The sequence below is a fragment of the Coccinella septempunctata genome, chromosome 8 (assembly GCF_907165205.1).
Source record: "Coccinella septempunctata chromosome 8, icCocSept1.1, whole genome shotgun sequence".
NCBI classification, from domain to species: Eukaryota; Metazoa; Arthropoda; class Insecta; order Coleoptera; family Coccinellidae; genus Coccinella; species Coccinella septempunctata.
In genome coordinates this window covers 33186434-33200949 of record NC_058196.1, presented here as the reverse complement: position 1 = coordinate 33200949, position 14516 = coordinate 33186434, and the positions used below count along the sequence as shown (strand labels likewise).

General features: G+C 36.0%; 4 protein-coding genes across 4 annotated transcripts; 2 read left to right on the top strand and 2 right to left on the bottom strand.

The window, feature by feature from the left end:
* Positions 1-571: 571 nt before the first annotated feature.
* On the bottom strand, positions 572-2898 carry LOC123319570 (transmembrane emp24 domain-containing protein 3). Its single transcript, XM_044906618.1, has 3 exons — positions 2594-2898; positions 2289-2534; positions 572-1143 (listed from the first exon to the last, which is right to left on the bottom strand). Exons 1-3 carry the CDS (start codon positions 2741-2743, stop codon positions 910-912), a joined length of 630 nt encoding a protein of 209 aa, XP_044762553.1. The 5' UTR covers positions 2744-2898; the 3' UTR covers positions 572-909.
* Positions 2899-3152: 254 nt separating this feature from the next.
* On the top strand, positions 3153-4313 carry LOC123319569 (transmembrane emp24 domain-containing protein 5). Its single transcript, XM_044906617.1, has one exon. It carries the CDS (start codon positions 3254-3256, stop codon positions 3932-3934), a length of 681 nt encoding a protein of 226 aa, XP_044762552.1. The 5' UTR covers positions 3153-3253; the 3' UTR covers positions 3935-4313.
* Positions 4314-5551: 1238 nt separating this feature from the next.
* LOC123319567 (transferrin) lies at positions 5552-10350 on the top strand. Its single transcript, XM_044906614.1, has 9 exons — positions 5552-5735; positions 7070-7178; positions 7366-7493; positions 7555-7688; positions 7743-7887; positions 8225-8516; positions 8614-9015; positions 9074-9468; positions 9664-10350. The coding sequence occupies exons 1-9, from the start codon at positions 5618-5620 to the stop codon at positions 10098-10100; spliced, it is 2160 nt and encodes a 719-aa protein (XP_044762549.1). The 5' UTR covers positions 5552-5617; the 3' UTR covers positions 10101-10350.
* A 256-nt stretch (positions 10351-10606) lies between these two features.
* On the bottom strand, positions 10607-14426 carry LOC123319568 (sorting nexin-27). The gene is made up of 9 exons (XM_044906615.1): positions 14128-14426; positions 13091-13193; positions 12751-12967; positions 12501-12694; positions 12226-12376; positions 12012-12172; positions 11779-11955; positions 11482-11673; positions 10607-11107 (listed from the first exon to the last, which is right to left on the bottom strand). The coding sequence occupies exons 1-9, from the start codon at positions 14382-14384 to the stop codon at positions 11039-11041; spliced, it is 1521 nt and encodes a 506-aa protein (XP_044762550.1). The 5' UTR covers positions 14385-14426; the 3' UTR covers positions 10607-11038.
* Between the last annotated feature and the right edge of the window lie 90 nt (positions 14427-14516).

The window sequence follows — 14516 nt, the reverse complement described above, 5'->3', positions numbered from 1 at the left end:
TTTGGAAGCCTCAATCAACTATATTTACAGCCTTGGAATTGTGCCAGCTATCAATCCAAATGATATGATAGAAAATTAATATTGTATAAGTAAGTTTTTTTTATATTATTTGGAATTTTTCATGTCTTTGACACATCAATGGTTTCTACACAGAGCAACTACTCGAAGTCACTAATTGAAAATCATAGAACTATAATTTCAAAATACAGAACATAGACCAATATTCAAAAATTTCTATGGTTAGAAATATTGCACATAGAGTTGAATGATACATCTATGATCTAACCATAGACAATTCTCTGTGTATCAACCACAGATCACCTTAGCATTTGAGATGTTCTGTGATAAAACCATAAAAGAAAAACCTCCCAAATAATGTCAAAACTTTCCTTGAAAACACTGAAGGAAACTGAAGGAAAACTTCTCAATTTGACTAAGCCCTGGGAAATTATTTGTTTTTATTTGCCGAATTTGTAGGTTTCCGTCGTATTATCATTCGATTCTTACCGATCAAATGACTTAGTTTCGTCGTTGAGATGTAACGTGGAAAAAGGAAATAATGTTACCTGTCAAAAGAGAAATAATTTATTACGAATATACTTTCTGGAGGTTGTATCGTACATTACAATATTCAAATAATCGATAAAAGCAATTGAGATTATTAACTTCGGATTATTTGAAATGCGAACTTAAAATTTCGAACTAACACAACATTTGTACTTGGCCTTAATTCATATATTCGATATGAAAGAAATGAAAATTCAATTTAACGAACTTCTCCCACGACATCAAATAAAAACAAACAATTCAAACGTCAAATATAATGAAACATTTAATCAAACAAAAAAAATATACGCTCACAGTTTGAACATTCTTGAAAATAATTCGCCTAATTAAGATCACTATAAATTACCTCTTATTAACGTTTAACGGTTTTCTTTCGGTGAAGAAATTCTTAAGAATGATTACTTGGCCGACTGAAATTATTATAATCACAAATGTTTGTATAACTGACCACCAGAGAACCCTCTCGTTCATTTCATCTGCTCTTTTTTTACCTTGGGCCTCCCTCAGCCTGTGGTGTGTTTGAAAATCGATTATCGTTGATAGGGCTTTATGAGTGTCGGCTGCTGAGGACTCCATCTATAAGTTAGGAAGAAAATATTAGCGCTAATAATTAAAAATCCTTCATTCTGAATGATTATGATCAGAAATAAGGCCACAAAATTTCAAGGATTAAAGTAAATAATCCTATATAAATGACAGAAAAAAAAATATAATTGCATGGAAATTAAAATCAAATTTTTCAATTTGTTAATTTCCTCATCAATAATTACAAGTATATAAAAACCAGTGTTTGTAAGGATATTCTTGAGATAACTATTATTTATATGTTTATGTAATGTAATTTCTTCAGGGCAAAATGAGCTGACTAAGCCATTAGATAATGTTATGTAAATATTCCATATTTGCTCAGGTGCAATATCATGGATTATTTTTATAATATTTCGCTACTTGGGCGTGAAAATAAGTGAGAATGTCCATTATTTTTGATGCCAAATTTATTTAAGAGAATTCCAAGAAAAAAAATTCAGAATTATTGTTTATTATGAAGCCTAAAGTAATATGAAGTTGGCCCTAAAGCATAAAACCATGATAAGATAAAAAAAATTTTTTTAATGAACTTTATGTAAATTCATTTCAACTCATTTTTACTCATCACCATCTTTGACAAGGAAAAAATGCTTAATATTTTAAATATATTTATCCGGGTGAATTACCAACGGAGTATTTCTGTAAATGTAGCCATTTTTTGATGGATTTTGAGATAAATTAATATTTTCTGTTTCAAGTCTCGCAGTGCTTCTTAAATTTGTTGTTCAAAAACCAATTTATGACCCACTAATAATAGGTACATAACAACATATTATTTTGAAGGTCAAATTACATATTAGTTAGGATCCATCCATTAAGCTTTTTATGAGATTTTTACTGTGGTTGGAAGCAATAACAGTATTTTACATTTTTTAAATGATTTCTACTCCTACTATAGACAATGACAATGCTACAGCACAATCATAATAAATGTTTTATTATTTTGTAAATGAGCTATGAAATGCAATTTCCAGAATTAGATTGCATTTTCAAAACCAGTTCATCAATTAAGATGGAAGCACATAAACCGTAAATACAAATCTCCCCGCTTAAGTTGACCAAGTGTCAAGAACTAAGGATTCTTTATAGATGATGAAAATTCTGAACATGAGCTAGGAAAAAGAATTGCTAACCTTGGTTAAGGCTGTTATGTGTTCTCCAAGTCCAGGTAAAGGCTCTTCTTCTCCGACTTGGAAGTCCATATAAACTATTTTGTGCGAAATAGTGGAAAACTCGTTGCTGAAGCAAACCACATATATACCCGTCATCTGAGCAGTAAAAGTATGAGAATCGAATTGTGATTTAACTTGGTTGTAAATAATTTTCTTTCTCGGATCTTCTAACGTTACATCTACGTCGTACTGACCACCGGTTACAACCTGAAATGCACAGGAGCAATGATAGAGTTTGAAGATTACTTTGAATTATCATTCATTACCTGATACTCTAATGTAGCTGTTGTGTTCTTGTGTATTTCTTCGTGAAAACATTCTTTAGCATTATCCGCTAATTCGAATGTCAATTCAGTGGAGAATACCCGAAAAATACACAGAAGCAAAATGAAAATCGAAATATAATTGATGAACATTTTGGGGGCTAAAATGAAATTTACAATCCAATTATCGCCGGAATATTTTCACCTTCATGAAAGCCACATTTCTTCGTAAATACATTAGAAGATATTACATTTTCATACTCTATCTAGATTTATACGACACTGACAGCTAATTGGATAACCTATAACGTGGCCGGAAGTTTTATCAGTACATCCGAAGGCGGTAAATTCGAAAAGTCTGGGACCACAAATTCATCACCACGATTTCCCTAATTATTACTTCGAAAAAACTATGGAGAAGGTGTTTAAACTATGTGATTATTTCATAATTTTGATCCAATCATATCACTTAAACATTCAGTTGAATTAATTGTGAAATCCATTAATTAGAGGATCGAAAATGGAAAAATAAAGAAAATTGACGTCCAACGTCAAAACACCAAACATTTCCCTAACCAACAAAAAACGATGATGAGTTGATAAAGAAATGATAATTTTCAAATTATGTAGATAGTAAGAAGGTGAAATTAAGTAGTATTAATAATGAAGTCTTTAGTCTTTCTTCTACTTTGTTTCCTCAAAATTGTAACCTGTATAGAAATGGAATTAACAATTAGTATCGATGCCGGAAAAGAAGATTGCTATTTCCATTCAACAAAAACAGGAGATGTAATTGATATTGAATATCAAGTCCTAGATGGTGGACATGGTGATTTAGATATAACTTTCCATTTAGCGGATCCGAATGGTAGAATATTAGTGGCAGATTACAAGAAATCCGAAAATAACCATCGAGTAGACGCTGCAATGGATGGGGATTTCAAGTTTTGCTTCGACAATACTTTCAGTTCCTTCAACACGAAAACGGTGTTCTTCGAACTTATAATAGAAAATGATGATAATAGTGAATGGGGAAAGGAAGAACTCAACTTCCAAGGATTAAACGAGCAATATGAAGTGACGATCGATGATGTTCAGGAAAGAATAAATACAGTTCGCACAAACTTGAATAAAATCAGACACTTTCAAGATCAATTCAAATCTTTGGAAGTGAGGGACCGAAATGTAATAGAGGAGGTGTTCTTTTTCGTGAACGCTTATTCTTTTTTGCAGCTTGTTATCATGAGTGTCGTTGGTTTGGTACAAGTAATAATGATTAAGAGCTTATTTGATGAATCATCAAAGGTGCATATTTTATGGAAACATATTGGGTTGTCAAAGTGAGGTTTTCCTTTGTAATAGAAAATTATGAGCAATATTGTAAAATGTGATTTTGGAGGGATTGTTTTAAATTATATTAATTTTATTATTCTAATTAAATCTTAAATCAATCACAACTATGTGCCAGTATGCATGAATTAACATTTACTCAATTTTTTTTCGACTGAATGAATATGTGATGAAATAACTCTTAAACCAAAGTCAAATGTTACTTTTTTCCTCAAGTATATCAAGTTTTTGGTAGGAAAATGGTATTGTGAATACTAAACGTAGAAGGATTGGCAAATTTTTGGTGATCAACGTCAATAGTGTGCATTGTGTGTCATTTATTTAATTTATGTGATTATTTTGTTTGTTCAATTTGAATAAAGCAAAAACCGACCTCTATCAGTTTGGACACCCTTTTCATTGTTTCAGAATTCAACAACAAAGGTTTATTCATTTCATTTTGATGAAACATTGCTTAGATGTGCCTAGATACGATATAGTAATGGGAAAATAAAAATTGATGAACCCACGCAAAACAGCGACAAAGATTAAATCCATAATGTTTATGGTTAAATGTAAATTTTCTGTTTCACCTAATCAGTAATTTAGATTTTCGTCTAATCGGAATATTTTCGATCGATATGATTTACGGAACCTGGCCATAAATTACAGATTCTGGTTCACAGATTGCAATCTGTGAAACTGACTCCCTCACAGAATATGCGGTGCCTTGATCATAGAATAATGTACTATTCTTCTATGTTCTTAAATTATGTCCATAGACATAGAGACATGGACTGTGCCTTCCCTTTATATCTATGCATGAAATACGGTCAAAAAAAGTGACAGAGAGAAAAACACGTCGGGAATGCAGTTGTCTTTTTCTAGAATTTTGATTGGTCTACACTCACCTCTATGTGAACAAAAAAGAGAAAGATAATGTCCCGACGAGCTTTTCTCTCTTTCTAATAAATAGCCAATTTCATGCTGGCATTGCTCAGTCCATGTCTCTATGTCTATGATTATGTCACATGCGTCCATAGATCCATCGAACCAAAGAGTAACACGAGATCATAGACCACAGAGAATTACATTTAGATCAGTGTTCTGTGGCTAGCATATTCTATGGGAATCACAGAACAACTATATACTGGGAATCATGTGGAGATCTCTACTCTTTATACTGGAAACCTTGTGGAGATAGAAATTAGATATAGACAAACATATATTTAAAAATTACATTGCCTATTCATTTAACTTGTTTCACCTCTAGTTCTATGCTGAGACACAGAGTAATAATATTCGAACCAAAGATAATATTGATTCAAACAGCTTGTATATTCTGTGGCCATGATCTACGCCAGTCTAGTCAAGGGAACTCCGGACCAATTAAAATGTGTGAACAAGAAAAGCATCATGAATATGTATTCAGAAGTACATCTGGCATGAGTAATATGGAAATCACTACTCTTAACAATGTTTACTGGAAGACGAATTCCCAATGATTTATGTTAATCAAGACGTCATCATCATAGCTACCTACTCCGCTGTCGACCACCACCTGGGTACCTCGGGAAATCCACTAAACCTGAAATATCGCCGGTTCAAGAAGACCAGATAGGTCGTCCTTCACGCATTAAACGACTAATATGCAAGGAGATAAGACGGGAACAAGAACAACGATCTACCCACTGACCGATGGTCAGCCTCAGTTGTGTTCGGTCCGTGGTTCGAATCGAAGCCATGTTCACAATTAATAAAACCGCGACCCTTATCGCAACTGCTATCTTTTTATCGACAGTTTGTGCCGACAAATGTAAGTTTATAGTTTTTTCGATACGCCCCTATCATTACGCAGTTTATTAATTTTCTCATTAATATTCGTTTTGAGGTCTGATGGATTTAATTTATGCTTTTTCTATTTTCTCAAGTTGATTGTTCGTGTCTGCAGATCGAATTAATTCGATGGAATAATTCTCATTTGGATCCACTTGTAATTAAAAGAGAAAATAATAGATGTAGTGATTATTATCACTCCTAATTATGGTACGTCTTATGATTTAAAACACATGATTGGATCGCTTAAAAAAGTACAGTGGCGTATAATTCGATATGATATGAGTTGTTCAAAAAACGATGAGAAAAACGCTTGAAATTTCACACAGTTCAATTATTTCTGAGCGTATTTTTGAGGGCATTATGCAACAACACACAGATCAATTCATCTATGACACAGATCCACTATGCTGGATGACTTCTATGTATTTTTACCTTAGAACTTCCTCTATTCTTTATGTCTATGGGGCCCACAGATAGATTATTCTGTGGCCCCACATTCAAGATCCATAGAAGATACCACATATTTCCGAAACACAGAGATTACTAGAAGATGCACCCCTGGACATAGACATATGTCTATGGATGCACCTTCGGCTCATCTTGAACTAGTCATAAAATGTTTTAAATTACTGTCGTGATTTTGACAAAGAGTAGAGTATCTTTGATTTTGGTTTGTTTTACAGGATTTTCTGTGCGCCATTGCGTAATACAAAATTTTCATGAGGGATACGCTTTTTTCACGCCCTGTATAGGTTCCTTCGTTAATGTTTCGATAATAACATGTTGAAGTCATTGTTCGCATAACTATTAAAAAACGAAGGACATGAAGAAGTCTGCGAGTACAAAACGAAGTACTTTCAAGATGGTTTATTACAGTTTTTATGAATTCTCGCAATTATCAAGTCCGGACTGATATCTAATCATCTTGAAATAAACCTGTTCATTCATTTTATGTGTTTATTCTTCACCTTGAGCTCCAGCGGGTGAATTCATTGAAGATCGAGAACGAACGCGAATGTAATAACAGCTTTTTAGGTGAAACGAATTTCTATTTCATTTTAATATGCAAAGCAAATATGACTATGAAATACGTATTAAATAAATTCAGTTTTAAGTGGTCATTAACGCTCCCCATCGAATATTTCGAATTAGTCAATTATGAATTGAAAGCTTTTAGCATTGATTGTGAAATTCATTTGAACTGACAAAATATAACAAGAAAATTTTGATTGAACAGATTATGCTTTAAAAATGTTAGAAATGGATTATGGTGAGAAGAATTTATTTTGCTTCATTGCAATTTTTTTTCAGTTAATTTCTGTGCTGTTGACGGCAAAGGAAGTTTCAAGAGAGCTTCAAAATACTGTCCTGTTCTCAATAAACCAGGCAGTAAAGTCCAATGTGTAGTTGGAGTGGATAGGTACGTTGATTTTTTTTTCGGGAATTTTTTTCGTGTATTTGTGCGTACGAAACTTTACTCTTTGGTACAGATAAATAATACATATATGTGATATTGATACGAAGTCAGTAATATGTCCAAACTTACGATATTTATGTAGAACGACAATTTCGGCATGATCTTCTTTTTCAAAAACTATATTTTTCAGGTTAGATTGCTTGAGGAAAATTGCGAAGCAACAAGCTGATTTTGCTGTCTTCACGTCCGAAGATCTCATAACTGCTTCAAATTCTGCTGTAGATACGCTCATCACAAACGAATTAAGATTCACACAAGGTACGTTATTGGTTTTTAGTTGCCCACATTTTTCATTACCTTTTGGTAATTTTTCTTCTAGAAAAATACGAATATGAGGTCGTAGCAATCTTCGATAAAAAAACCAACATCAAGAGCAAGCACGATTTACAAGATAAAAGATTTTGCCACCCAGGTTACGGATATGAGTCGGAATGGACAACAATATTGTCCAACGTAAGTGGAAAATGAATCATTCTCGGTTTCTTTCATTACTCACGGTTTTTTCAGTATTTGGAAGCCTCAGTCATTCCTCAGAATTGCCAATCGGAATTGACATTGACCGAAAATAGGATCAAGTCATCTTCAGAGTTTTTCAGGGCTGCCTGTAAGGCAGGACCATGGGTTGAAAATTCTACATTGGACTACGAACTGAGTAAGTATGAAGCTTGAAATGTAAAATCAAATCTTCTCATTCCGAGAACGACTCCGATTGATCTGTAATCTGTGAATGACAGATCCTGATATTCTGTGACAAATCTTCTATGACCAATTTTAAGCACAGAACAAAATAAGATTACTTTTATCTATGATCTATCACAGAGTGAACACCACAGAACACTCTGTGTTTTGTTCTTTTCCTGTATGTCAATCACAGATTGTGTTTAAACATAGATTTTTCCGCTTTTTCTATAACATGATTCATAGAGGAGGTGTCTAGATTATGCTTTAATCGATAATTGCTCGAAATATCTTATACGGACGGATTTCAGAGGGAAAGTATCCCAATCTGTGCGAGTCCTGCGATAATCCCTCGAGATGCTCGAAGGAAGACAAGTACTGGGGAAGGAGAGGATCACTGTTCTGTTTAACAGACGGCGCCGGAGACATATCTTGGTCTCGCTGGGACGACGCGCAAATCCACTTCGGGCTAGTTAGCGGAGGAGCTGAAGCCGCGACAGACGATTACAGCCTTCTGTGTCCGGACGATTCTATAAGACCCGTCAACACCACCAACCCCTGCGTTTGGGTCGTGAAACCCTGGTCTGTCGTTGCGACCGTCAGGTGAGAAAGATAAATAAATGTTAATGAACATAGAGTAATATAATAAGTTCGACATTCTATGGTTAACTTGACTACGAATTTTTCTTCAATTATTCAGAAACAAAGCGCAAGAGATCCAGGAGATGATATCATCCCTGTCTCACGACGACAACGCTTCATGGCAGTCGGCCCTATTGAATTTGATGGAATCCTACCACGTGACCATGAACCCTGTGGTCCCCATAGAACCGATCCAGTCCTACCTCAATAAAGCTACCGGTTTCTTGAGCGCCAACAGTTTTCCTGGATGCCACCCGCCCAGGACGATAAGGATCTGCACGACCTCGATCGTGGAAAACGCCAAATGTTCGTGGCTGAGAGAGGCGATGGCCTCCTACGGTATCGAACCCAACGTCGATTGTTTAAAAGCGGACAACGCGACCCATTGCATGGATGCTGTGCGTAAGGATTTCGCGGATGTTGTGATCATCAATCCAGATTTATTGAGACTGGCACAAACGTGAGTTTTTGACGTTTGTGGTTTTTTTCATTATATTCGATGGTTCTTTTATTTTCAGTGAATATGGACTGAAAATTTTATTCTACGAGACCGTGGAAGAGAGCGCGAAATACCTCACAGTGGCCGTAACGAAAAAAGGGTCAGAATTCAAATCTTTACGCGATCTGAAAGACGCAAGAGCTTGCTTCCCTTCGTATGATGGTATAGCCTGGAACAGCGTTGCCAACTATCTGAACCAAGAGAGCTTATTTGAAAGCTGTCCTGTCGCGGAAGGTATGATGACGTTCTTCTCTGACAGCTGCGTTCCTGGCGTGCCTGACAAACGGTCATCCTTAAACGCCAACTGTAGAAATGCCACTTATGACGGTGAAGATGGCGCAATTCGTTGTTTGATAGATGGTGCAGGCGATGTTGCGTTCGTTTCCAAGAATAGTTTAAAAGGTTTCTTGGCAGGTAAGAATTTTTGATCGATATATTTGTCGGCCATAGAAAAATTATTATCTTTTACTATGGTTGATTTATCTATGACTCACGTCCAAATCACAAATCATTCGATTCTATGACTAGGTCATAGATATTTCAGCTACATTTTTCAACCTCACGTCTGCATAAGATTACAATCTTTCATACTTTTTTTCTCGTTTTAAGACAAGAAGAAAAATACTCTAGCTAAGGAGCTCGCCGATTTCCAGACCATCTGCAGAGAGGCCAATTCCGAGGACTGCCTACTCAGTTGGGCACCTGCGGGGTACGCTATGGTCAGGGGTAACGTCACGGAACTACGTTTGAGAGATCTTATGGACGTCTTCTTCGCGTTGGATGGGAATTTCGGAAAGCATTATAAGAGCCTCACCACAGCGTTCACCCTATACGGATCTTTCAACGGCGTCGGCAATCTCCTCTTCCACGATGCCACCGCGAAAATACGAACGCAGCCCTCGCTCCGGAACACGGAGAGTACAGCGGGGGAATATCACGAAATATCGAGCACCATAGACTGCAGATCTTCCGCCAGCGTTAATCCTCTGTCCTGTGTGATTATTTTGGTTTCGATTGTTGCGTCTTTCAAAATTTCATTTATGTGAAAATGTTGCGCTGTTTTAATTATGTGGATCTCCTCGAATTTTTATCCTAAGTATATCGATAAATTTTATTTTCTCGATTTGTTACGACTGATTAAAAGGATCAGATTGATGTTATTTCAGGAGTAATGTTAAAAATGTGTGTGTTATTTTACCGAAGGAAAATATCAATAATTTTATAGCCTCTTGATGATGTAATCAACTGTGATATATTGTGAATAGATAAAAATAAAGTATTATTATTTGTTCTGAATCATGAAATTTTCCCCAGTTGTTTTCTACATTCCTGAAATAAAGGTTAGTTTATCTATGGTCAGAACATAGTTATATTTGATTTTATTCTATGGATTGACTAAAAATACTCTATGACCATTAGGCTTGTTCTATGCCTCAGCCACAGATAAATAATATCAAGTATTATTTGTCTATGCACAGAGATCATATGGAGATCTATGATTACTGTCAATTTAAAAAAAATATCAGCATATTCTAGCTCAATCACGCTCATATTCTTAGAATATTTAATTTATTCATATATATACAATAGATCGATCCTTAAACTGATTAATTAAAATATGTATATAAGAAAAATTGAATCTATAACGTTTTAAACATTGAATTTATATAATCTCAACAATGATAATAATTTTGTTAATCATGTGGTGTAACGTTCTGAATGACACAATTTTCGCTAAAAGGTGCAACTAGATTAATTATTCGGATCACATTTCGCCATTTCAATTCAGTGGCAATCTCTTTGTTCTCATCTTCCTAAATATCAAGTTATCTAATAGTAATACTTAACGATACATAAATATTTAACATTCATTATAGTAGTCTATACATTGATTTAGATAGATTACTATATAGAGAGTACTGTGTTCAATACTTGTAATCGTTTAAGAGGATCTTTTGTGTGGCGAGACCTTGAGCGTAGGGAGTCACTCTCCTGTATCCAACCATTTACTTTCCTCCATGATTCTCTCGAAGCAGTCCATCAAGTAGAAATACTGAAAAAACAATGCGAAATCGAACCTTTCGACATTCTAATTCACAAAACTTTAGGATTGGCTTTCCCACTGGTCGGTTGACCCGCTTTCATTACTCTCCACAAAAATCGAAAAAAAAACTACATTTGAAAATCGATAACTTTGACATTTCCTCAAAAATTTCAAAACATTCATCGAGAGCACAGAAAACGATCGGGTTCCGACCAATCAGAACGTATCACGTGAAAATCTTCCTTAGCAACCGTCAAATCTCATAGAAACAAGTTGCGTTAGGTCAGTTTTTCCAGTGTCGCCGTCAAAGGTTGGGACAAGGGTGATTTACCCATAACTAATTTTAATGTTTTTTTTTTCAGTTCGATTAGGCCGTTACTTACGTATGGCGTGAATATTTTCAGCCATCTCGGCGTCCTGTCCGGCCTGGCGTATTTCAAACAGAAGGCCATGCTCTCTTCGTCCGCCTCCCACTGACGTACGCAGTCCCATCCAAGCTCAACCTGCTGACTTTCCAAAGAACCGTCTTCTTTGCACGCGTGCAGCTTTATACCGTTGGCCCCTATCGCCACAACCTGCAAATAAATCGATTGTTTCGACACCTCAACATAACCTCGAATTTCTTTTCTATGAGGTTCAAAGTTTGACATTTCAGAAAGATAGAATAGTAATGCACTCACGACATGACCGTCCTTTCTGGAATCGCACGCGCAGTGGGGAAAGACAACGTCCCCGTAACCAGGCAGTTCCCGAGCCAATTTTAAATATTCAGAAGCTCGAGTATTATCTTGTAGCGCTTTCAGCTGGTACAAACGTTCGCCCGCTTGTATGTAGCCCCTGTTAACCTCATCCACCGCCTGAAAACAGAACGAAAGCAGGAGATTTGTTAAACGACAGTCTCGATCCCACCCACCTGCCAAAATATGAACGAAGTAGCCAGGGGATCTTTCAGCAGAGCCACCTCTTTGGTGAGCGAGAACAGCCATTTTCTCACGCACAGACACGTGCTGGTGGCAGTGCTATAGTTCTGTATGTATAAATTATGGGGATTCTCGTTACACTGAAGCTTACGTTCTGTAAGAAAGATTCGTTAAATTGTCGGAAAGTGAGGTTAAGGGGAAACTTACCAAAGTTATACTCGACAATCTCAAATAAATAAAAATACTTTGAGGTTTCCAGGGACATGTTGATTTTCTTGACCACCGCTTCGTAAACTTCGTCGGAATTTGCGCTTTTTCTTAAGGATATTGTTACGACATCACGATTTGGAAGTAATACCTACAAAAACAAAATAATGAAATACACATCCTAGGTTATGTGCCAACATTTGACGTTTCTCTATGGTTCTAACCTATACCTCGCGCACTGGCGCCATCTCTAGTTCAACTTCGATAAAACTCACTTTCAGGTCGACGGGACTGCTGATACTCTCATCGTCCTGATCGGTCAGAAACTCCTGCATTATATCCGACTCTGCGATTACGCGGACGGCGCACACCCTCTCTAGATACTGCTCGAGGTTCCTCCTTCTAGCGTCAAGTTGCTGTTCGCTCAACGTGAACGGCCACTTGCCCGGCAGTTTCGGGAATGTAAAACCTAAAAATAACATAATCGGTGAACTTATAATCCGATTCCTAGAACAAATAGGTTACCCAAAAATTCCTTTTTGAGGTCCACATGCAATTTCGAAAACTCCCTGTATCTCCTCGAGCACAGATGCCTCCCGGCCATGTAGATGTTGAAGGCGACGTATCTCTCGCCGCCCCTCTCTAGATAATGATAATCGGGAATACTGATAGGTAGAGATCGCTTCTCGCTGTAATCGTAACATACTTGATTATCTTCGTTTGGCTCCAGACGTTCGGCTTCCTGGAAAAAGATTCCATGATGGAATAAACTCTTTTTAAACAAAGCAAAGAGATATTCTGCGCCTCCTCGAACCAAGACAATTCATTGAGGCAGTTAAACCGTCAATTAACAATTTCTACGCACCTGTTGAGTGACTGATATAACGGTGAGGGTGAGAACATCTCCACCGGATTTTATAAGGTCTACGACTTGTTTGTGCGTTGCCCCTTCAACATTAACGCCATTTCTGGAAAGGTATTGAGGTTCAATAAGGTTATTTCATCTCAAAGTTTAGTATTCATGAGCTTCCCAACTTTTTGACCCTACTGTGGTTCCCTGATGACAATTGCATTGTCTATTTGAATAAAACTGTTTCTCTAAGAAGGTAAATATAGCCTTACTTAACAAATAAAAGATATCAGTGTTTTCATTGATACAACATGACCCATGAATTGGTTTTGTTAGGAATACACTTGCTTCATGAAGATAATATGACAAGAAAGAAGATTCAATGTGAATTAATAAAGATTTATATCGAAATTAGAATCTAATTAAGATAAATTGTTGAAACAAGATATGATAATCCTACCATTCCAATCAATCAATTCTCAAAAACAAATAAACTGTATCTATAGTGACAAATTAGGTCAATCAAAACTAATATCCGTTCCACATATTTTCAAGAAATAATAATTGAATTCAATTAATATAAAAAACTCAGTTATTAGATAATAATCATCTATGCCAACTAAAAGCCATTTCCTTAGAATCTCCATTGTATGCTGCTCAAAGAGACTATTATATAAAAAAAATTCCTCATCTATCCTACTGAATAATTGAATATGAAGGAAAATTATAAATATGTGTGCAAGTTAGAAACATATAACTCAATTCAATTTCTTCCAATCGCCCCTCTAATTTTTTCAATGTAAAGATTCAATTTCAAGAATGATGTCCCTTTTTTCAACCCATAATAAAGATGTGATTTGTTGATGGAGCAAGTTATTGTGATGAAGATTCATACAAATCACTTATATAATATCAAGAAATTCCTATTCTTTTTATTATATTGGTGAAATTCCATGTCAAATGTCAATTCATAAAAAAATCAATAGGTCAATACAAACTACCCCCAAAAACTGCCCAGCAATGAAAATGAGTAAAGTTTTCTTTGCGCTTACACTTCCAAGATCCTGTCTCCTTTCCTGATACCGGCTTGTTCAGCGGCCCCCTTTTCAAGAACAGCACTGACGTGCTGTAAAGGGGCGTACAGCTCCCCATTGATACTCCTCAGTTGGCCACCTTCGCTTACTTGGCCCCTCACATTGAAGCCAAAACCAGTTTCTGTCTTTTTAATAGTTACTGCTCGAGGACCATTGCTAACTTTCATATTATTGTTTACACGGCTACCCTCTCTGACAGAGTCAGATTCTTCCATATTTTGACGTCTATCCCCGACACATTTGTCATGTTGTCAAAATGTTCTAATGACATTTAAAAATGTCATTTCGTAATGGTTGAAATGAACTATCTTCTTCCTCATCATCGCATTATCCTTTTTGTTTGTACG

Coding starts and splice junctions, on each gene's coding strand:
- LOC123319570 (XM_044906618.1), bottom strand. CDS start 2,743: ATGTTCATCAATTATATTTCGATTTTCATTTTGCTTCTGTGTATTTTT. Junction 2,535..2,593: donor CAGCTACATTAGAGTATCAG/GTAATGAATGAT, acceptor TGTGCATTTCAG/GTTGTAACCGGTGGTCAGTA. Junction 1,144..2,288: donor ACATAACAGCCTTAACCAAG/GTTAGCAATTCT, acceptor CCTAACTTATAG/ATGGAGTCCTCAGCAGCCGA.
- LOC123319569 (XM_044906617.1), top strand. CDS start 3,254: ATGAAGTCTTTAGTCTTTCTTCTACTTTGTTTCCTCAAAATTGTAACC.
- LOC123319567 (XM_044906614.1), top strand. CDS start 5,618: ATGGTCAGCCTCAGTTGTGTTCGGTCCGTGGTTCGAATCGAAGCCATG. Junction 5,736..7,069: donor GACAGTTTGTGCCGACAAAT/GTAAGTTTATAG, acceptor ATTTTTTTTCAG/TTAATTTCTGTGCTGTTGAC. Junction 7,179..7,365: donor TGTGTAGTTGGAGTGGATAG/GTACGTTGATTT, acceptor TATATTTTTCAG/GTTAGATTGCTTGAGGAAAA.
- LOC123319568 (XM_044906615.1), bottom strand. CDS start 14,384: ATGGAAGAATCTGACTCTGTCAGAGAGGGTAGCCGTGTAAACAATAAT. Junction 12,968..13,090: donor TTATATCAGTCACTCAACAG/GTGCGTAGAAAT, acceptor ATCTTTTTCCAG/GAAGCCGAACGTCTGGAGCC. Junction 12,377..12,500: donor GCAGTCCCGTCGACCTGAAA/GTGAGTTTTATC, acceptor TTGTTTTTGTAG/GTATTACTTCCAAATCGTGA.